General features: G+C 37.6%; 1 protein-coding gene across 1 annotated transcript in view; it reads left to right on the plus strand.

Moving 5' to 3' along the window:
- The window catches only part of LOC105523930 (chromosome unknown open reading frame, human C3orf79), a 24,693-nt gene extending 1,949 nt beyond the window's left edge, over window positions 1-22,744 (plus strand). The window contains 1 exon segment of the mRNA XM_011958979.1: window positions 22,445-22,744. Coding sequence (XP_011814369.1) covers window positions 22,445-22,524 — 80 coding nt within the window. The 3' untranslated portion in view covers window positions 22,525-22,744.
- Window positions 22,745-24,495: the final 1,751 nt, after the last annotated feature.

The following is a 24,495-nucleotide window of genomic DNA, read 5'->3' on the forward strand; positions in this document are numbered from 1 at the left end:
CTCCCTCCCTCCCTCCCTTCCTTCCTTCCTTCCTTCCTTCCTTCCTTCCTTCCTTCCTTCCTTCCTTCCTTCCTTCCTTCCGTGAGAGAGAAACTTCTATCTTATTTAAGGTATTATTATTTAAGATTTTTCTGTATGTACAGCTGAAACTAATCCTAATGGATACACTTTCCATTTCTCGTATCTCTTACCTGTTTTCCTTGAGCTATTGTGTTGCCTTTGACCTCCAGGAAAATACTGAATAATAGTGTTCATTGCAGCACTCCTATTATTCTTACCTAGAATAGAAATGGATCAAAATCTTCTTCATTAAGTGTGATATTTGAGTTTTTGATATTAGAGTTTTTGTAGATATCTTTTATTATTAAGGGAGAAGAAAATAAAAAGTACATCTTATCTGTCATCATTATACTTTATCTCAGTTAAAATCAGAGAAGCAGCCATTACCTACTAGCAGATGGTTGCATACATTAAATCTGACCATATACAAGTTTTTAAAGGCTGTTGCTCTTTTAAAATATTTCTCTTTATTTTTAATGTTACACAACAGGGACATTTATAATCCAAATATAATCCATATGTACATGTAACAAAATAAATCTTATAATAAGATTATAAGAAAATAATGTAGCATACTAGTGAAATAGCCACAGTTAAAATTCCCATGTCAGAGAATTCCTAGTATTGCTTTGCAGTTGACTTTTTCTTTGTTTGTTTGTTTGTTTGCCTGGCATTACTACAGACAGAAGAAACAAACTTTATCCTATGAAGAAAGTGCTGCCTTTATTTTAAAGAAAGAGAAACATTGATTAAAGACTTTTCAGAAGAAATAAAGAATAAGGAGGATCAATATCAAGACTTCAAAAGATGGATCAATAGGAAAGATTAATATTTTGATCATTCCAAAATATTTGCTTGTTATATACACTGCAAAATAACATCCGTCTTTTGTTTCTTTTCAGAAGCCGAATACCTGTTAAATGTTATATACATACTCTAACATTTACTTTTAATGCATGTGCAAATACTTCACAATCTCCTTCTCTTAAAATCCAACAAAGCGCCTGCCCACCCAGGTCTTTTCTATAGTATTTTAAACACATGTCTGAAGTTGTTGGCCATATGTGCTAGAACTCTAACTGCTGCATTCGTTTGAAGACACAGACAAGATTTGGGTTAGCTACCCAATTTAGATTTTGAAAATTGTATAATCTATGTTCTGAATAGAACCTCAAACCACAATGTTTTATTACACAAAGGATTTGCAGTAATGACCCCATCAAAATATTCATGTTTATAGAAATAGTACCAGTATACAAGTTTATTTTTGCTCTTAATAGCAATATTGGAATGCATAAGGTTTCAAGTCAGCTGGATCTTTTATGTTGTGTTCATGTTTCTCATCTCTTGATTCAACTACTTAAAATATAACCTAAAGGAAGCCGATGGTAAGTGAGTGAATAAAGACCTGAATTCTAGTTCCATAATTATTTAGCTAAGTCCCAGAGATTCGTTGGTAAAGTAGGCTTTTTTTTTCTCTCTCTGAGATAGTATATATGAATCCTCTCCAAGGGTGTTGATACTAATGATAATCTTCGCTATACAACTCTGTTCAAACAAAGCGCATATTTCAGGAAAAATTACCAGGGTATTTTTGTCATTTTGCATTGAAAACAAATAAGATCATTCCACTTCTGCAATTGAAAGGATTTCAGAGGTTAAGAGGAAAGTCAAACCGAAGTCTGACATTTTATTTCAAGAATTACCTCTTTAAGTCAATTCATATTCTCAGATGACTTGTGGCACCTGTTTATATCATCCAGGGTAGAGCAGATGGAGTTACTACAGGTGAGACTGAATTTGGGAAACAGGAAAATGCCACAAGATTTATGCATTGACAGAACTGAAATTGAAACATATGAAATTTCAATATTTGATTTTTTGACTTTCAAAATGACAATTTCATTTTGTTGAACCCAACATTAATGGCTAATATTTATTAGGCAGTAAGGGTTTTATATGTATTCAGTTACTTATTCCTCATAACTATGCAGTGTGGCAGTAATTATAGTAATCCTTCCCATTTGAGAGATGATAAAATGAGCCACAAAGGGACCAGAAATGTCCCTCAGGTCACATAGCTAGTAAGTCTTAAAGCTGGGTTTAGGATCCAGGTGCTCTGGCTTTGATACCCGGGCTCTTTACCTGCACTACACTGGTTATACACAAAATATAAATAAGGTCAAATTCATATTCCACTTCTGGATTGTAAAATGCCCCAAATTTCTATCCATTGACCTAAAGGTAAAGTTAAATTCCAGACCCATGTATATGACTTCCTCTTGGACAGCTTCACCTGTATGTACTTCAGATTTTTTCTACTCAACATCTTCAAAAAAAACCCTTATTCTCTTTGTCCACACTGCTTAGTAGCCCATGCCAGAATTTTACGTTTCTCTTGGACTCCTCCTTAATTTCAAGTTCAATCAATTACCAGGTTCAGTCATATCTATTTCTTTATCTCTTTCATACCTACCTTCTTCCCTCCACCCCTACAACCAGAATTTCTCACCTGGGCAACTATAATAGGCTTCTATTTTTCTGCCTATGTCGACTGTTGGTCTGCCTTGGTTCAATAATCCATCAATCACTGTGTGAATTTTTGAACATGTAAATCTGATCATGTTATACTTCCTCTTTCCTGATGGATAATTTGTATATAACTTATATTATTTTGCAACTCTTTACTGTTTCTTCCCATTCCTGCTAGTCTCAAGTTTCATGCAGAGAGTATTAGCCTATTACATTTCGTAGTCACACTAATATACATACAATAGTGCTATGTTAAATGTGTGTAAACTGTGATTTACAGTCATATTTCTTTATGTAATTGAGGTGCTTGTCACTTAGTGTTCATTTCAATTTCTCAAATTATTTGCTTTTGTATTTCTCTACTTTAAAATTATTTCAGGTCATTTGCAGGTACATTACACAGCATGAAATGGCGCCATAGGGCTTGTAATTGGCCTAAGACTTCACTTTGTGATTGGGCAGATCAAACTTCTTTGACTTATTAATTCTTATTTCTACTATAAACTGATATTTTTAAGGTTATTGGCATAGCGTTTTATATTAACCCCAGTTCTTGTGGGGTTAGACTTTCATTTCTTCAGAAAGGACAGATTAAACAAAGTGAAGTCAATTTCTTCACAATTTCTTATATAAAGATGTCACCAGCATATTGAGCATTTTGCTCATGTGTTCAGATGCACATATCCACAATTGTGTTTGTTATCCACTTACTCCTCACTAAAGATAAATAACCTATTTTATTGGAGTGTGCCAGTATGTTGTGATTTGTCGTGTAAAACCTAATTTTTAATTAACTATAATTTTACTTTTTCAGTGTGTTGGCTTGCAATATTCCTTATAGCAGAAAATAAGATGAATACGCTGTCTGTGCTTGGGGTCCTTGAGGTGTTCTATAATGTTTAGATCCTTTTGGTTAAATTTCTTTTTTTTATTTTTTTGAGACAGAGTCTTGCTCTGTCACCCAGGCTGGAGTGCCATGGTGCAATCTAGGCTCACTGCAAGCTCTGCCTCCTGGGTTCATGCCATTCTCCTGCCTCAGACTCCCCAAGAGCTAGGACTACAGGCTCCTGCCACCATGCCCGGCTAATTTTATTTTATATTTTTAGTAGAGACGGGGTTTCACCGTGTTAGCCAGGATGGTCTCAATCTCCTGACCTCGTGATCCGCCAGCCTTGGCCTTCCAAAGTGCTGGAATTATAGGCGTGAGCCACCGCGCCAGGCCTTTTCTGGTTAAATTTCATGAGAATTAGAGGTAATGTGGCATTGGAGGAGGGATGGCATTGATGTGTCAGGAACTAATAAGAAACAGAGTAGAGACTGGTCTGGCTTCTTTCTTTAAAAAATCCCAGGAAAATATACAGCACCAGAGCTTTTACTAATGGGTAGGCCTGGTTCTACGAGACAAAGAACATAAGTATCACCCTTCTTCCTCTATAATAATTTAGAACTGGTTCATCCAGGTCCCAATGGCATTTCCTTGTCCTTTCTCACTGGCCAGTATCATATCTGAGGTACCCATAACCACATGAAAAAACATTGTGCTACCCTTCCCACCACATTGAGTTGCAAGTGACTCTGAGACATCTCAGGCTGTCTGACTGGACACTCCACAGCAATTTCTTCTGTTTGGCTGGACTTAAGGGAATGCTGTGAGGCCAGCCCTCACCCTGGGGTGCACTTGGAAAGTGAGACAAAGTTACTCTGAGATTTCCATCACTTCTACATCACTAGTCCTGCAGTCTGCGTGTAGATGGGGGACAAGGAATAGATTCCTTTCTGACCAACATCTAACTCTTGTGTTTTTCCTCTTTTCTTTTAACCCTTTATTTAACATACTTAATTTGGTCTCAGGGACAGTAAAAACAGGCTTGAGCTAATCATATATTCTTCTAGATCATCTTCCCTTAGGCCTTATCCCTGGCTTTTTATTTTCAAAAGTCAGTAATTTAAGAAATATAAGCTATCCAAATTGAAAAGGAAGAAGTCAAATTGTCTGTTTGCAGATTACATTATCTTATATACAGAAAAACCTAAAGACTCCACCCAAAACTCTTAGAACTAATAAATTCAGTAAAGTTGCAGGATACAAAAGTAATATAAAAATCAGTAGCATTTTTATACATAATCAACAAACTATCTGGAAAAGAAATCAAGAAGTCAATCGCATTTACAATAGCTACAAAAATACATAGGAATAAATTTAATCAAGGATGTGAAAGACTTCTATAAGAAAAACTGAAAAACACTGATGAAAGAAATGAAGAGGATACAAAAAAATGGGAAGACATCCTGTGCTCACGGATCAGACAAATTAATATTGTAAAAATGAGAATACCATCCAAAACAATCTACAGATTCAATACAATTCCTGTCAACATACCAATGGCATTTTTCTAAAATTTGTATGGAGCTGCAAAAAACCAGGACTAGCCAAAGTAATCCTGAGCAAAAAGAAAAAAGCTGGAAGTATCACACTACCAGACCTCAGAATATCCTACAAAGCTGTAGTAACCAAAATAGCATAGTATCGGCATAAAAACAGACACATAGACCAATGGAACAGAATAGAGGACCCAGAAATTAATTCACACATCTATAGCTAAATGATTTTTGACAAAGGCAAGAACACTCATTGGAGAAAGAATAATCTCTTTGATAAATGGTGCTGGGAAAATTGAAATTCATGTGCAGAAGAATGAAAGTAAACTTCCACTGCTTACTCTATATAAAAGTCATCTCAAAATAGATAAAAGATCCAAGTGTAAGACTTAAAGCTATAAAAATACTTGAGGAAAACAGAAACTTTCAGGACATTGGTCTGGAAAGACATTTTATGAAAAAGACCTCAAAAACTAGGCTGGGCACTGTGGCTTATGTCTGTAATCCCAGCACTTTGGGAGGCTGAGGAGGGTAGATCACCTGAGGTCGGGAGTTTGAGACTAGCCTGGCCAACATGGTGAAACTCCATCTCTACTAAAATCACAAAAATTAGCTAGGCATGGTGGCACATGCCTGTAGTTCCAGCTACTCAAGAGGTTGAGGCAGGAGACTCACTTGAGCCTGGTAGGTGGAGTTTGCAGTGAATGGAGATTGTGCCACTGCACTTCAACTCCTGGGTGACAGAGCGAGACTCTTGTCTTTAAAAAAAGAGAAAAAGAAAACAAAAAAAGAAAAAACAAAATCCACAGGTAACAACAACAAAAATAAACACACGAGATTATATCAAGCTAAAAAGCCTCTGCACAGCAGCGAAGGAAACAATTAACAGAGTGAAAAGGCAGTCAACAGAATGGGATAAAATATTTGCAAACTACTCATTCACAGGGTATTGATATCCAGAATATACAAGGAATTCAAACATCTCAACAGCAAAAATAACAATCAGGTTAAAAAATGGGTAAATTATTTGAACAGACATTTCTCAAAAGACATACAAATGACCAACAAATACATGAAACAATGCTCATCAGAGAAATGTAAATCAAAACCACAATGAGGTATCATCTCATGCCAGTTAGGAAGGCCTATTAGCAAAAAGACAAAAATTAACAAATGCTAACAAGAATGTGGAGAAAAAGGAACTCTTACATACTGTTGTTGGGAAATGCAAGCTAGTACAGCCACTATAAAGAATAGTTTGAAGTTTCCTCAAAAAACTACAATAGGACTGCCTATGACCCAGGAATCCCACAATTGAGAATCTATCCAGAGAAAAGGAAATCATTGTTTTGGAGAGACATCTGCACTCCCACATTTATTCACATTTATTGCAGCACTAGTCACAATAGCCAAGATGTGGAATCCATCTAGGTCTCCATCAACAGATAAATGAATAAAGAAAATATACCATACATATTAGATGAAGTACTTTTCAGACATAAAACACAATGAAGTCATTTGTGGCAACATGGATGGGCTGGAGAACATTATGTTAAGTGAAATAAGCCAGAAACAGAAAGTTAAACGCTGCATGTTCTTGTTCATATGTGGAAGTTAAAAAAAGGCTGATCTCATAAAAGTAAAAAGTAGAATAGAGAGTACCAGAGGCTGGGAAGGGTAGAAGGAAGGGAAGGATAGGGGGAAATTTGTTAAAAGGATACAAAATTATATCTAGATAGAGGGAATAAATTCTACTGTCCTATACCACTGTAAGATGTCTGTAGTCAACACTAATATATAGTTGCCAATAGCTGTAAGGAGGATATTGAACATTCTAATCCAAAGAAATAATGAATACTTGAGATGATGAATATGCTAATTATCTTAATCTTATCATTTGTATTAGGGTTCTCTAGAGGGACAGAATAGGGTAGATATATAAAGGAGATATATGTGTGTGTGTGTATGTGTGTGTGTGTATATATGTGTGTGTGTGTGTGTGTGTGTGTATATATATATATATATATATATATATATATATATATATATATATAATAGATACCCTATCTCTAATAGGGTAGACATATAAAGGAGTTTATTAAGTTTGAACTTACATGATCACAAAGTCCCACAATAGGCCATCTGTAAGCTTGAGGAGCAGTAGTGCCAGTCCAAGTCTCAAAATTGAAGAATTCCGAGTCTGATGTTCGAGGGCAGAAAGCATCCAGCAAGGGAGAAAGATGTAGGCTGGGAGGCTAAGTCAGTCTTGCATTTTCATGTTTTTCTGCCTGCTTTATATTTGGTGGCAGCTGATTAGATTGTGCCCACCAGATTAAGGGTGGACCTGCCTTCCCCAGTCCACTGACTCAAATGTTAATCTCCTTTGGCAACATCCTCACAGACACATCCAGGAACAATACTTGCATCCTTCGATCCAATGAAGTTCACACTCAGTATTAACCATCACATCACTGTTCATTCTCTGTATTGAAACATCACTGTAAACTCCATGAGTTTGTGCAATTATTATTTGTCAATTAAAAATACAAATTTTTAAAAATGTCAAGAATTTGCCTTACCTGCTGTTGTCTCTGTTGTGTCATCCCTTCCCAGAGGAGAATAGGTATTGAATATTCTTACTGCTTATTACTGCTTGAAGGAGGAAAGGTAGTTAAAAATATAGAGAAGTAAAACAGTAGTTATTATATCAAAAGTTTTTTGTACTATATGCAATTTTATTTTGGTTGTTTCATAGTTTTAATCTTAGTCATTACTATAGTAAAAACTTAATTCTGGTTAACTAAAGCTAATATCTTTAGTATTAGCAAAGCATTACAAGAACAAATTTTAAAATATTTAGCCTTATTACAACCCCAATGTCAGAATTAAAATGTACCTGGAATAGGCTTCCTATATATGTTTCAATTGGTTTATGTTATGTATATATTTTTTACTTATAAGTAAAAATCATTTGTAATTAGGATACCAATGAACCAGGCTATATTTAAATTACACTTTATTACTCATTTGCTTTAGCAAGTTAAATCTAGCAGTGTCATTCTTTTAATGTGTACCTTTTAAACTAATGAGAATTTATTTCACTATGCTGTAGAATAAAATGTCAAATAAGGAGAAGCCGCAAATATTTATTTTATTTATGGGTCATAGCATTCTCAAAAACTGTATCTAGATTAAAAAGTTGAAATAGGGTTAAACCCTAAGCAAAAAGTTTAAGAAGTGCTAGATCCAGGAATAGAAAACCGAACATCGCATGTTCTCCCTCATAAGTGTGAGTTCTCACTCATTGGGAGGGAAACAGGGAGAGGAACATCACACACTGGGGCCTGTTAGGGGTGGGGGGCAAGGCGAGGGAGAGTATTAGGACAAATACTTAATGTATGTGGGGCTTAAAACCTAGATGACAGGTTGATGGGTGCAGCAAACCACCATGGCACATGTATACCTATGCAACAAATCTGCACATTCTGCACATGTAACCCAGAACTTAAAGTATATATATAAAATAAAGAAGTGCTAGATCCTTTCAGGAGGTTTCTGAAACCAGCTACCTAAGATATTTGGTGTACGTTTATTTCTGTCAGTTCTAGCAAAGATTATGGAAAAACAAATAATTTGTAAATGCTGAGAATTGTACTTACTTCAGAGGATTATTGTAAGAATTAGTTGAGAAACCCAGAACCTGACACATGATAAATTATCATAAATGCATAATAAATATGTTCCTGATGGCATCTGGGAGGAAACTATATCAGAAAAAGCACAAAACTGTTCCTGATCCTGTACAGAAAGTAAGACTTCCTGGACTGTGATGTCCCTCGAGGGTTAGGTGCTAGGGTTCGCAGAGCACATAACTTTAATGGGAAGGGAAGGTCGTTCATGGGGAACAGGGAGAGTTAGGACAGGTGCTGAGAATCTAATAGGATGGGGAATGCAAAGGATTGTGAACACAGGCAAGAGACATTTGGCCTGCCAGAGAACAGCCAAGGTGTGCAAAACATGAAGCAACTTCCAAAAAGTGAAGATTCACAGGCAAGATAAGTTACCAGAGAAAGAGAAAGAATAAAGGGAAAGTACACTTAGAGGATATTGTAGGGAGGGCAGCAAAGCTCTAGCAGTAAGACAGTGAAGCACTGAGTAAATGACAGGTTTCCAGCTGAGCTCTTCCTTCTATAGAAGCAGAAACAGATCAAGAGCAAGACACAGACACTGACAAGAAAATATCTAGCTGTTAAAATTCACTTAGGATTAGTTATCAAAATTAAAATAGATATGGTACTTTTAAAAAAGGCATTAATGCATATTATGTAATTATACTGTATGATTATTCTTAAGCGCACATTTATCTTTCTTATTGAAGTTTCAGTAAAGAATTCTGAGAAATGATTATATTTTTATAAACCATCTGGTTTAGCTGCTGGCAAACTCGGGGAAAAATATATCTGATGAGGTTAATCTTTTTCATTTCCCAACAAATCAGAACAAAGACTGAGGAGAAGGAGGGATATTCAGAATTGAAACAATGAATGTAAATGGACTTAAATATTTGTATATAAAATTTTGACATTTTAAACGTTATTTGAGAACCATTTTTCTTCACCACGATTATGTTAAATCTTCCATCATTTTATATATGATTGAATGTGATATATTAAGTCAGTATTTTGAAGTAATTAGTACATTTAAGACCACAGTCATTTGGGGAGCTAACAGCGGGGGACTTCATAAACTAAAGTCCTTGAACTGTGTTTCCGTGAAGCATGTGGAGAATGATTAATTCAAGACCACCACCCACATGCAATAATACAGTTTTCCCACATTCTCTGTCTCCTTGTTTTTACATCTTGTGTCTCATTTTCTCTTCACTTTGTATGATTCTAACCCCTTCCCTCCCTGATATCATCACTTAATATTTACTGCTTTTCTTTCCAAAAAAGTACACTAAAGAGAAAAAAAGTCAAATGTAGAATCATCAATTCTTTGTTTAATGATATCAATGCTTTGTTTAATAGTATTATTGAAATTTAAAGAAGTAATTTAATTTAGGTTCAATTTAAATTGTTTACTTGTCTTGGATTCTTATTAGCGTTGTTTTGTTTGTTTGTTTGTTTGTTTGTTTTTGAGATGGTGTCTGGCTCAGTCATCCAGGATGGAGTGTAGTCGCTCAGTCTCACTGCAACCTCTGCCTCCTGGGTTCAAGTGATTCTCCTGCCTCAGCCTCCTAAGGAGCTGGGATTACAGGTGCCTGTCATCATGCCTGGCTAATTTCTGAATTTTAGTAGAGATGATCTTTCACCATGTTGGTCAAGCTGGTCTTGAAATCCTGACCTCAAGCAATTCACCTGCCTTGACCTCCCAAAGTGCTGGAATTACAGGCATGAGCTACCGTGCCTGGCCTTATTCTTACACATGTAATTGATTATTTAATAACATTTAATTTTCTGGCTTTTCTAATTCAACCTTAGAATTAAAGGCATTAGTTTAGCAGTGGACCAGAAGCTGTGCACAGAGCAAAGTCCTTGTCCTTATAGAGTGTATATTACAGAAAGAGATATAGAAAAAAAATAGAGAAATATAAGATATAATTTTAGGTACTGACAGGTGTTATAAGAAGAAATATATAGAGAGTATGAATTGAGAAAATGGCAGGCAGGGATTTGTTTTAGACAGAGTTAGTGTGTGAAAGTGAACAAGAAAGGGATGAATGTAGAGTTCAAAAGGACATAGCTCATGGAGGGACTTCTAAGGACTTTATTCTGAGTTTGATGAGAATCCGTTGGAGGGATAATGTCAGAAGATTGATAATATGATTTACACTTAAAAAGAATTGCTTTGCCTACTGTAGCAATATGAAGATGAACATCAAAGAGGAGACAAGTCAAGATTATGAAGCAGTTAGAAGAGGAAGGGATGGGAAATGGTCAGGTTTGAGTTACATTTAGAAGTAGAGATGATGGTATTTGGACACTAGATGATTAGTTTAGCACTTAAAGTTATAAAAATCTTAAATGAGTTTTTGTTTGATAGAGGGCATAGCTCTCATCCTCCCATGTTGGGAGTAAGCTCCCCAAAATCTGGCCATAAACTGCCCCCAAACTGACCATAAACAAAATCTCTGCAGCACTGTAACATGTTCATAATGGCCCTAACACCCGAGCTGGAAGGTTGTGGGTTTATGGGAATGAGGGCAAGGAACACCTGGCCCGCCCAGGGTGGAAAACTGCTTAAGGGCATTCTTAAGCCACGAACAATAGCATGAGTGATCTGTGTCCTAAGGGCGTGTTCCTGCTGCAGTTAACTAGCCCAACCTATTCATTTAATTCGGCCCATCCCTTCCTTTCCCATAAGGGATACTTTTAGTTAATTTAATATCTATAGAAACAATGTTAATGAAAGCTTCAGAGCTCTCAGCTCTGAAGGCTGTGAGACCCCTGATTTCCCACTTCACACCTCTATATTGCTGTGTGTGTGTCTTTAATTCCTCCAGCGCTGCAGGGTTAGGGTCTCCCCAACCAAGCTGGTCTCGGCAAGTGGCGTCCAGCGTGGGGGCTAGAATCCAGGTCGAAGAGTCACCAGAGTGACAGTTGGAATGGAAAACTAGCTGGAGGACACTCGAGTACTCTTAAAGCAGTCCCCGTGGTGAGTAAGAAGGGGAACTTGGAAGCGTCAGGGTAATAGTGGGACAGGTGTGGGGTGTGGTTCGTTCCACCTTGGAACTTTTTCACACTAATGAGGAGGAGAAAGGAGAGTATAGTGAAGTAACAAGAGGTTACAGAACATGTTTATTTGCCAGCTAAAGCTAAAGTGGCAAAGGAAGGAGAGGTTCATCCATATCCTTCTGCACCCCCTTATTATTATTTTGAAGAAAATGACCCCCCAGATCTTTCTTTTCCGGAGGACACTGGGTGAAAAGTAGTTGCCCCACTGACTGTTCAAGCAGCGCCTCGAGCAACTGCTCTTAGTTCTATTCAGGCAGGAATTCAGCAAGCTAGACGAGAGGATGATTTAGAGGCTTGGCAGTTCCCTGTTAGAATACACCCCCGAGATCAAGAGGGAAATATTATAGCTACATTTCAGCCTTTTCCTTTAAAATTACTCAACGAATTAGAACAAGCAATAAGTCAGTATGGACCAGGTTCTCCTTTTGTAATGGGACCTTAAAGAATGTTACTGTTTCCAATTGGATTATTCCTACTGACTGGGATGCTCTTACACGAGCTTGTCTAACTCCTGCTCAATTCTTGTCAATTAAAATTTGGTGGGCAGATGAAGCTTCCATTCAGGCTCCTCACAATGCCCAGGCCCAACCTCAAATTAATATAACTGCAGACCAGCTTTTGGGGGTTGGCAGCTGGGCTGGTTTAGATGCACAACTGGTCATTCAGGATGATGCCATAGAACAGTTTAGAGGAGTGTGCATTAGAGCTTGGGAAAAAAATCACTTCAGGTGGAGAACAATACCCTTCCTTTAGTGCTATAAAACAGGGACCCAGAGAACCATATGTTGACTTTATATCTCGGTTACAGGAGTCTCTTAAAAAGATGATTGCAGATTCGGCTGCTCGGGATATAGTGTTGCAGTTACTAACTTTCAACAATGCTAATCCCAATTGCCAGGCTGCTCTGTGACCCATCAGAGGGAAAGCACATTTAGTTGATTATACCAAGGCCTGTGATGGTATTGGAGGTAATCTGCATAAAGCTACCTTGTTGGCACAGGCAATGGCAGGACTGAGGGTGGATAAAGGAAATACTCCATTTTCTGGAGCTTGTTTTAACTGTGGGAAGCATAGTCATACTAAAAAAGAATGTAGAAAAAATCAGCAAGTCAGGCCACCAGATAGGGGAAAAAAGAAAACTGTTGAGCCTGAAATATGTCCAAAATGTTAAAAAGGAAAACACTGGGCTAGTCTGTGTCACTCTAAGTTTGATAAAGAAGGGAATCCTATTTTGGGAAACACCATGAGGGGCCCATCCTGGGCCCCGTTCTAAACCTGGGCATTTCCCGCTTGGGTCAATCCCTCAACCCTGTACAATGTTTGTCTCCCACCACAGCCGGTAATGCCGCAGTAGATTTATGCTGCACAAAAGCTGTGAGCCTTCTGCCTGGGGAACCCCCGCAAAAGATCCCAACAGGAGTCTGTGGACCCTTGCCGGCAGGGACAATAGGATTACTTTTAGGAAGATCTAGTATAAGTTTAGAAGGCATACAAACACATACAGGAGTCATTGATTCAGATTACAATGGGGAAATTCAAATTGTTATGTCTACTTCTGTTCCCTGGAAAGCAGAGCCAGGAGAGCACATAGCATAGCTCCTGATTGTGCTATATGGTGGAATGGGAAAAAGTGAAATTAAACGAATAGGAGGATTTGGGAGCACAAATAAACAAGGCAAAGCAGCTTATTGGGTAAATCAAATTACTGATAAACATCCTACCTGTGAAATAACTATTCAGGGAAAGAAATTTAAAGGTTTGGTAGATACGGGAGGGGACATTGCAATAATTTCTCTACAGCACTGGCCGTGCATGTGGCCAATTCAACCTGCTCAATTTAACATAATTGGAGTTGGTAAAGCCCCTGAAGTATATCAAAGTAGCTATATTTTGCATTGTGATGGGCCCAATGGAAACCTGGGACTATTCAATCAATTGTAACTTCTGTAAAATTTATGGGGAAGAGATTTATTACAACAATGGGGAGCACAAGTTGTAATTCCAGAACAATTATATAGCCCTCAAAGTCAACATACAATACATGAAGTGGGGTATGTCCCTGGTATGGGACTAGAAAAAAAATTTGCAAGGTTTGAAAGAACCCCTTCAAGCAGAAAGGCAAAGTTCCCACCAAAGATTAGGAAATAATTTTTGATGATAGCCATTGTTAAGCCTCCAGAACCTATACCTTTAAAATGGCTAACAGATAAGACAATTTGGATAGAACAATGGCCACTAAGTAAAGAAAAACTGGAGGCTTTAGAGAAATTAGTTGCTGAACAATTAGAAAATGGGCACATAGCTCCAACATTTTCTCCTTGGAATTCTCCAGTTTTTGTAACTAAGAAAAAAATCAGAATGTTAACTGACTTAAGAGCCATCAATTCAGTTATACAACCTATGGTAGCATTACAGCCAGGATTGTCTTCTCCTGCTATAATTCCAAAAAATTGGCCTTTAATAGTCATAGATTTAAAAGACTGTTTCTTTACTATCCCTTTAGTTGAGCAAGACTGCGAATGGTTTGCAGGTTTGCATTTACAATTCCTGCAGTAAACAACCTGCAGTCTGCTAAGCATTTTCACTGGAAAGTGTTGCCGCAGGACATGTTAAACAGTCTGACTATTTGCCAGATGTATATGGGGCAAGCAATTGAACCTACTCATAAAAAATTTTCACAGTGCTACGTTATTCACTATATGGATGATATATTTTGTGCTGCCCCCACTGGAGAAATATTACTCCAATGTTATGATCACTTGTAAAATTCCATTTCTCACGCTGGTTTAATTACAGCTCCTGAAAATATTCAGAATACTACTCCTTATTCCTACTTGGGGACCTTAGTAAATGACACTACCATTGTGCCACAGAAAGTAACCATACATAGGGATCAACTAAAAACATTGACTTTCAAAAATTACTCGGGAGTATTAATTGGATACAACCTGCTCTAGGCATTCCTACCTATGCCACGAGTAATCTGTTTTCTATCCTTAGAGGAAATACTAGTCTCACTAGCCCTTGGCAATTAACAAAAGAGGCTAGGGCAGAGTTACAACTGATTAAGAAGCAAGTCCATAAAGCTCAGATAAATAGAATGGATCCAGAGAAGACTCTAGATTTGCTAATTTTTTTCAACTCAGCATTCACCTACTGGTGTTATTGTCCAAGAACAGGACTTAGGAGAGTGGCTTTCTCTTCCACATACTAATTCACAGACTCTAACTCCTTATTTAGATCAAGTTGCTACTATGATAGGGATTGGGAGAACTTGGATTGTTAAATTGCATGGATATGATCCTGGAAAAATTATTGTCCCTCTCACAAAGGCACAAATACAGCAAGCTTTTATAAATAGTCTTACTTGGCAAACTCATTGAGCTGACTTTGTGGGTATGCTAGATAATCATTTTCCTAAAATGAAGCTGTTTCAGTTTTTGAAATTAACTAATTGGATTCTCCCTAAAATAACTAAATTTAAACCAATTGAAGGTACTGAGAATGTTTTTACAGATGGGTCTAGTAATGGTAAAGTTTCTTATTCTGGCTCAAAAAGTAAAGTTTTTCAGACTCCCTATATTTAAGCTCAAAAAGTGGAGCTTGTAGCTGTAATTGAGGTATTGACTGCTTTTGATATGCCTACTAATGTGATTTCTGATTCTTCATATGTGGTTCACTCCACACAGTTAATTGAAAATTCTCAGTTATGATTTCATACAGATGAACAACTGATGACTTTATTTACCCAACAGCAAACAGCAGTTAGAAGTAGAATGAACCCTTTTTACATGACTCACATTAGGATGACACAGTTACACATGCTTTCTGATCTCAGCATTTACCATAATAAATCTGCTCCTATAATTGAGGCATACCACCCTCAGAAACCTTTTTATAAACAGGATTGGACCCAGTTAGAAAAATGAATGTACTTGTTTAGGAAGATTGCTTTGCAGAACAGGCAGAGGTGCTGCACAACGATTCCTATGGAATCATTATTAATTGGTCCCCTAAGGGGATGTTTAGCTTGAATTGCACCTCTCAGTCTGTGTGCCATGGTCACAGTATGTTCAGATGATCTGAACAAAATGGTCAGATGGTAGAAATGATAAGAAGTATGGCAAAAGTTCCTATTATCTGGAACCGCGGTGGTATAGTGGCACCTCAACCTCAAACTAAACATAAGGATTTGTGGAAACTACTAAATACTCTCAATAAGATCAAAATTTGGGAAAGAATAAAAAAGCATCTAGAAGGACACTCTACAAACTTGTTTTTGGATATAGCAAAATTAAAAGAACAAATTAAAGCATCCCAGGCACACCTGACCTTAATGCCAGAAACTGGAGTGCTTAAAGGAGCTGCAGACAAATTAGTAGCTGGTAACCCATTTAAATGGATAAAAACACTTGGAAGCTCTGTGATTTCAATGATGATTGTGCTTTTAATCTATGTCATTTGTCTTTGTATAGTCTGCAGATGTGGATCCCAACTCCTGCGAGAAGTAGCAGATTAAAATCTGCCCTTGCTTTTATCTCTGCAAATAAAAGAAGGGAGACATGTTGGGAGCAAGCCCCCCAAAATCTGGCCATAAACTGGCCCCCAAACTGACCATAAACAAAATCTCTGCAGCACTGTAACATGTTCATAATGGCCCTAATGCCCAAGCTGGAAGGTTGTGGATTTACGGGAATGAGGGCAAGGAACACCTGGCCTGCCCAGGGCGGAAAACCGCTTAAAGGCATTCTTAAAACACAAACAATAGCATGAGCGATATGTGTCGTAAGGGCGTGTTCCTGCTGCAGTTAACTAGCCCAACCTATTCATTTAATTCGGCCCATCCCTTTGTTTCCCATAAGGGATACTTTTAGTTAACTTAATATCTATAGAAACAATACTAATGACTGGTTTGCTGTTAATAAATATATGGGTAAATCTCTGTTTGGGGCTCTCAGCTCTGAAGGCTGTGAGACCCCTGAATTCCCACTTCACACCTCTATATTTCTGTGTGTGTGTCTGTAATTCCTCAGCGCCGCTGGGTTAGGGTCTGCCCGACCCAGCTGGTCTCGGCAATCCCATATAAAGGTGGTCTGCCTGCCCCATCTTCTACATGGTAGCACATGCAAAGAAATTTAACATTCTAATAAATGCATTGTAAGAAATTCAAAGTTTTCCTGAGTTCTCTTGGAAAGTAACATGACCAGTCATCTTATCATCCCTTTCACCACCTTCTTTGCCCTCTGATTCTTATGTGGCTCAATAGCCACACCACATTCACCCTCCTCCCTCTCTCCTCAGCTCTCACTGAGTTCAATCAGCATCAGCTCATCTCTCTCTATTTCTCTCCTCTTGTCCGTTGGGGGTCTCTCCTTCTACCTACTTTGACTTGAAACACTCTTGACTTTCTCAAAGATGAAGTGAGGTGCTGCTTTGGGTGTTTTAGATTACTCTTCTCTGCCCACCACCCACTCAGCACAGTGGAGGCCAGGCCAGCAGCCACTATGGCAGTCAGCAAGGCCTCCTAAGTCTCAAAAGTCAGGAATGAACGGAAGTGTTTGAGACTCATACACTAATACCTGCTGCTTCTTCTACACTTACTATTAGCCAAGAGTCAGACAGCACAGGTCAAAAACACCTGGAAATCAGTTTAACTTAAATTTGAACTAGAAATGTCAACAGGACATTTTGAGAAACAATACCTAAAAGTAATCATCTTGTTCTAAATATTTACTTGTATTCATAAATAATTGTTTTACAAATCAAATGATTATTGTTATGGCATAAAATATGTCATGCGTCATTTAGGTATGCAATGTTTTAAATTTTCAACTGATTTAGGGATCATTATTCTAAAATCTCTAATTTGCAGGGACTTGACTCTTCCTTATTTTGATAATTCTATTTGTAAATTTTTATTTCCTTTTTTAAGTTGTAGGTTTTTGTATTACTTTTTCTAAATTTATTTTTATTCACTCAACTATTGTAAAATATGACTGGGCCAGGTGCAGTGGTATGCCTGTAATCCCAGCGCTTTGGGAGGCTGAGGCGGGTGGATCACCTGAAGGCAGGAGTTTGAGACCAGCCTGGCCAACATGGTAAAACACCATCTCTACTAAAAATACAAAAACTAGCTGGGCATGGTGGTGTGTGCCTGTAATCCCAGCTGCTTGGGAGGCTGAGGCTGGAGAATCACTTGAACCCAGGAGGTGGAGGTTGCAGTGAGCTGAGATCATGCCATTGCATTCCAGCCTGGGCAACAAGAGCAAATCTCTCTCTTTCTCTCTCTCTCTCTCTATATATATATATCACACCAGTTGATTAGTATTTGCAAATACAACTGTAATCCTTTGCTTATAAAATTTTGAACAGCTATGCTTTGGTGAGATACATGTTTAATACTAAATAGCGCAAAAGAACTACTAAATAAGATACATCTTTGTGAATGTTTTAATGAGTTATATAGTAACAATTTCTATTCCCTATAATATACTCAAAATTGCTTATAGTTAAGTATGGTACATTAAGTACGGTACTATGATTGTGACTTTTTTTTTTTTTTTGAGACAGGGTCTTGCTCTGTCACTCAGGCTGCAGTGCAGTGTTGCGATCTCAGATCACTGCAACCTCCACCTTCCAGGTTCATGTGATTCTCATGCCTCAGCCTCCAGAGTAGCTGGGAATACAGGCGAACGCCACCACCCGTGGATAATTTTTGTATTTTTAGTAGAAACAGGGTTCTACCATGTTAGTCAGGCTGGTCTTGAACTCCTGACCTCAAGTGATCTTCCCACCTCGGCCTCCCAAAGCACTGGGATTACAGGTGTGAGCTACTGCACCTGGCCTGATTGTGACTTTAAAACTTCTTATTTTGAAAAAGAAAAGTTATCTTAACAAGGTCTTTTTTTTCTTCTATTTTCATTTTTTTTTCAACCATATAACCTCTTATTATGAGCTTGCTAAATACTGTCCTATATGAATACATATGTAAGTATGTATTTAAACTAGACATGCAGTTTCTGGCTCTTGGATAATAAATGCAGGAGAGGCAACAGGTTTCAAGCCTGTATGAGTCTCCAAGTCTGCCCCTTATTCCCTGACTTTTGAGGCTAAGGTGGCTTAGCTGCTGCAGTGGCTGCTGGATTGGCCTCTGCTGTACTGAGTGGGTGGTGGGTGCACAGAGAAAAGAAATCAAAGACACCCACAGCAGCACCTCAATTCACCTTAAATATATAAGAAGGCCTTTTTTATGCTTATCATCACTGGCCATCAGAGAAATGTAAATCAAAACCACAACGAGATACCATCTCACACCAGTTAGAATGGCGATCGTTAAAAAGTCAGGAAGCAACAGGTGCTGGAGAGAATGTGGAGAAATAGGAATGCTTTTACACTATTGGTGGGACTGTAAACTAGTTCAACCATTGTGGAAGACAGTGTGGCAATTCCTCAAGGATCTAGAACCAGAAATACCATTTGACCCAGACATTCCATTACTGGGCATATACCCAAAGGATTATAAATCATGCTGCTATAAAGACACATGCACACATATGTTTACTGCGGCACTATTCACAATAGCAAAGACTTGGAACCAACCCAAATGTCCATCAATGATAGACTGGGTTAAGAAAATGTGGCACATATACACCATGGAATACTATGCAGCTGTAAAAAAGGATGAGTTCATGTCCTTTGTAGGGACATGGATGAAGCTGGAAACCATCATTCTGAGCAAACTATCGCAAAGACAGAAATCTAAACACTGCATGTTCTCACTTATAGTGGGAATTGAACAATGAGAACGCTTGGACACAGGGTGGGGAACATCACACACTGGGGCCTGTTGTGGGGTGTGGGGAGTGGGGAGGGATAGCATTACGAGATATACCTAATGTAAATGACGAGTTAATGGGTGCAGCACACCAACATGGCACATGTATACATATGTAACAAACTTGCACATTGTGCACATGTACCCTAGAACTTAAAGTATAATTAAAAAAAAGAAAAGAAAAAGAAAGTCTTTTTTGAGAGACAAATGAAACATAATTGCTTCTCATACTTAATGTTTTGTCATTAACATTTTCCTCTGTCAATAACATATATTTTAAAATGTAATACTTTTGGAAAGTGAGAATTCTGAAGAATACAAAAAAGGATATTGTGCTCCCAAGGAATTCAAGGGAGGATAATGTACTAAATCAGACTACAGGGGCAGGGAAGTTGCACTAAGGAGGTACCTGAACTGAGAAGCTATGATGGTCAATTTTCTGTCAACTTGACTGGGCCATGGGATGCCCAGACATTTGATCAAACATTATTCTTGGAGAGTCAGTCAAGGTTATCCTGGATGCGATTAACATTAGAATTGGTAGACTGAGTATAGAAGATTGCCCTCCCTAATGTGAACGTGCCTCATCCAATCAACTGAAGAAGTGAATAGAACAAAAAGGCTAAGTATGAGGGACCCCTCTTGCCTGACTGGGTGAGCTGAAACATTAGTCTTCTCCTATCTTTAAACTCAGACTGAATAACTGCCTCCTCTTGGGTCTCAAGCCTACCACTTTTCAGGTTGGAACTAGTACTGTTGGCTCTCCTAGTTTTCATACCTTTGGACTCAACCTAGAACCTAGACCAGTTGGCTCTCCTTGGCCTCCAATTTGCCTGCTACAGATCTTCTAATTTTCTAGCTTCCTAAATCACATGAGCCTTCTTTTTTTTCCCTTTTTCTTTTTCTTTAAGATGGAGTCTCGCTCCGTTGCCCAGGCTGGAGTGTAGTGGCGTGATCTCGGCTCACTGCAACCTCCACCTCCCGGGTTCAAGCAATTCTCCTGCCTCAGTATCCTGAGTAGCTGGGACTACAGGCACCCACCACCATGCCCTGGCTAAATTTTGTATTTTTAGTAGAGATGGGGTTTCACCATGTTGGCCAGGCTGGTCTGGAACTCCTGACCTCAGGTGATCTACTCCCTTTGGCCTCCCAAAGTGCTGAGATCACAGGCATGAGCCATCACACCCAGCTGCCAGTTTCTTATAATAAGTATTTTTACATGTATAAAAGAAAGATATATGTGTGATCTATATCTATACATTTAATATCTAATATGTACATTTTCCATAAGAAGCAGCAAAACAGAATTATAATTCATTTCCCCCCCCTTATTTTTGTGTTCTCATTTATATGTGGTATGCTGATCAAAACTACTGCTTCAAGTTTATTTACGGTGAAAACATAACAATTTGATAAACATACAATCTGTTTCTAAAAATTGTGAATGATCATTTAAAAAAGGTAGATTTCATTTTTTTTTATGTACTACTTAAAATGCAAGGAATTAATTTCACCAACAGAGCCTATGAAGGTATTAATTGATTTGTAGGACTGGTTAAGTGCAGGAGAGAGGCACTTTCTTGGGCAGATGCTTATGAATTCTTTTTGTATAACATTTTTTATAAAAAAAAAGTATCTCGAAGGCACTGAGGATGTCATATTTGACACACATTCAATAAAATATATGCAGAGTAAGAATTTGATATAATGGGCTCACTTTATATTTTATCATAATTTATTTATTGAATAGATATTTATTAAACATCAACTACATGCCAGCTCTGTTCTTTATGCTGGAGATAGAAAAAAGAACAACACAGACAATGTTCCTGCCTTCAAGAAGGAGGTGTTCTACTACAGAGACAGATAATCAACAAATAAAAAATGCAAACAAATTAGTATATCATATAAATATAAATATATAAAATAATCATTTATGTATATATATACACACACAATGGTTATGATTAGTGTCCACAATGAAACAAGTAGGATGCTGCTGTGATAGAGAATAATAGAAGAAATATGACTAGAAAGGGCCTATCTGAGGAAGCAATGTTTATAATCATGATCTTTTCTAATAGCTTTCATCTTTTTCCTCCCATTGATATTACTGATCTGGGGAATGATTTATTTTAATATGCCAAGGACTTTTTGTTTGGATTCAAGGGGACAGATGCAGGGTTGTTATATGGGTATACTGTGTGAAACTAAGGTTTGGGTTACAGATGGTTTAGAGAGTGATTTAATAATTCTTTTCATATGGATTCTATTTCAGTATATGTTTCTCAATTTGTTAACTTTAAGTCACAAATATATTTCATAATGCAAGCCCTTTCAGTTCAGACTTTCATATTATAGAACTTTTACAACTTATTGGTGAAGCCAGTATTTACTCTGTATGTCTTAATGTGATTAATTTTAATTTGTATCAATTATTGGCATACATTTGTGATTTGCTTTGTTTCTCCTGCTAGATTGTTGGCTCTGTGAGGCAGGAAACAGATCTAGCTCCAGTGTCCAGAATAGGGGTTTACACATAAAAAGGAGTTAAATATTTTTTGAAAGAATTGCCTAAAAGAAATTTCTGTGATGAATATTAACAGAATGATCTAATCATTATTACACTTATTTTTTTTTTTTTCCAAATAGGGCCTGGCTTTGCAGATGTTAAATTCTTTCTACTCTTGACTTACAGTCTTAACTCCCTCTTTATAAATGTGAAGGCTAGCAACGTTAGGGAAAAAATCAGCAACAAGTAAAATTCCTCTGATCTTTCCCATGCCAAAGAGTTGGTGATAAAGAAAAGCTATTTCTGAGGATTAAGGAGTATGCATAATCTGTGCTTGGCTTTCTCTGCTCCCTTTAATATTCTATTGAAAGTCCCTCTTTGATTAAACAGGAGAGAAGATTCAAGGAGGAACTGAAATAGAGAGAGGGTCCTTTGCAAAACAGTATCAAACAGATCCCAGTTACTTGTAACGTCTGCCCTGCCATCGGAATAACATAATGAGAGTCCTGGGCAACCCAGAGAGAAGTGTAAATAACAGCAGTTACTAATCAGAACACTGCTGAATTTTGAAAAACTTTTGCATGCTTTAATTTTTCCACATTTTAAGTAATTATACTAATTATGAGAGTGCTGTGTGTAAACCCTATTAGTTGTTTGGTCACAAATAAAAACAAAAGTCATTTCAAATATGTATCTGACTTTACTGCTTTCCTATAGAGAGTTGCTTTCTACAGTGAATTACTTTTCATGTTAAGAAAAAGTAACAAAAATTCATGTTCTTGGGGATGAGTTGATGACATAGGCCCTCGCATATACCACTCGTGGAAGTGTAAATTTATTAATTTATTCAACAAACATTATGTGCTAGGCATAGTTCTGGGCGTTGGGAATATGGAGGTAAGCCAAACAAAATCTCTGCAGTCATGGAGCCTACACTTTAACTGGGGAGATGCAAGTGAATACACAGGAAGTCAGATGGTATTTTATGCTATGGAGAGAAATGAAGCAGGTAAAGGGAGAAGGAGAGTTTGGGGAGCAAGTTTTCTTATTTTAGTGTGCTAGGGAAAACTCGGCATTTGAGCTGAGGTGTGAAGAAATCAGAGGAACTAACCATGCAGGTATCTGTAGAAGGATCACTCAAGATAGAAGGAGTAGGCCTGCAGTACACAGAGGATGCTATAGCTAAGTAGAGGGAGTGAAGGAGAGAAAGAGATCAGAGTTGATGCCAGGGTCTAGGTCTGAGTGAAATGAGAACTCCATGCTTTCTATTTTAAAGGGGTTTTTAAGTAAGAATGATATAACTTGTTTTAAAAGACTCCTGACTTCTCTATGCTATTTTGGGGCAAAAGTGATAGAAGAGAGATGTACTAGGAAGCCATTACAGTTCATCAGGCAAGAGACAGTGGTGGTTGGGACTAGTCTCCACTAGTAGCAATGGAGGTGAGGAAGTGGTCAAATACCTAGATGCATTCAGAAGTATAATTTTGGCATGTAAAAGAAAGGCTTGACCGAGGAAGATTCTAACATTTTTAGCTTAAACAACTAGATGAGTGGAGTTGCCATTTTATCGGATACTGATGAAGAGAGTTTAAAGGAAGAAACCAGGAATTTGCTTTTATATATGATCAAGTTGAGATATCTATTAGAAATCCAACTAGAATTGTCAATACAGAAGTCTGGAGCTCAAGGGGCGGGATCCAGGCTGAAAAAAAAAAAAAAAAGATCTTAGGATTGTCAAAGAATAGATGGAATTCCCATCCATAAGACTGGATGACTATGAATGATTACAGCTAAGAAGACATCGTTCATGGAGAATAGACAGGGAAACAGAGTGAGAGCAGAACTATTGGATTCAATTTTCTGTGAGGGATATAATAGGACCTGGTGATTTACAATATGAACTCCATGGTCAGAATGTCTGAGTTCAAACTCCGGTTTCAGCAAGGATTATCTGACCTCAGAGCATACATAAAAATGGAAGTTTTATAGTTTCATGTAGAATTATTGTAAAGATTAAAAGATAACCTGCTCACAAAGTACTTGGCATATAAGTACTCAGTACATGTTAATCACTGTTATCAGCATCATCACCTTCATCATTAATGAGTAACAATTTCTAAGGAAAGATGGTCATACTCATATTAATGATCTTCAGAGCTGGTAAAAGAAAGTGGTAGACAGTAGTTCAAGTTTTTACACCCATCACCACAGTAGCAGGTTTCCTTCTGTCTCTTAATGTTTTCTTTTATATAGACCTCAGTTACTCACAAATACCAGCCACATGGTTTGCATTTCTTCCTATGTTAAATTCTTGACCTCTCTCTTACTTTAAAGTTGCTGTGTTTAATGTAATATCATAAAAAGATCTAGGATTTTAAGCAGTTTGTGCTACATGTATAGTTCCAAAGTTATACATATGCCCTAGACACTCAATAATAAAG

The sequence above is a fragment of the Colobus angolensis genome, unplaced genomic scaffold, assembly GCF_000951035.1.
Source record: "Colobus angolensis palliatus isolate OR3802 unplaced genomic scaffold, Cang.pa_1.0 Scaffold48, whole genome shotgun sequence".
In the NCBI taxonomy this organism is placed as follows: Eukaryota; Metazoa; Chordata; class Mammalia; order Primates; family Cercopithecidae; genus Colobus; species Colobus angolensis.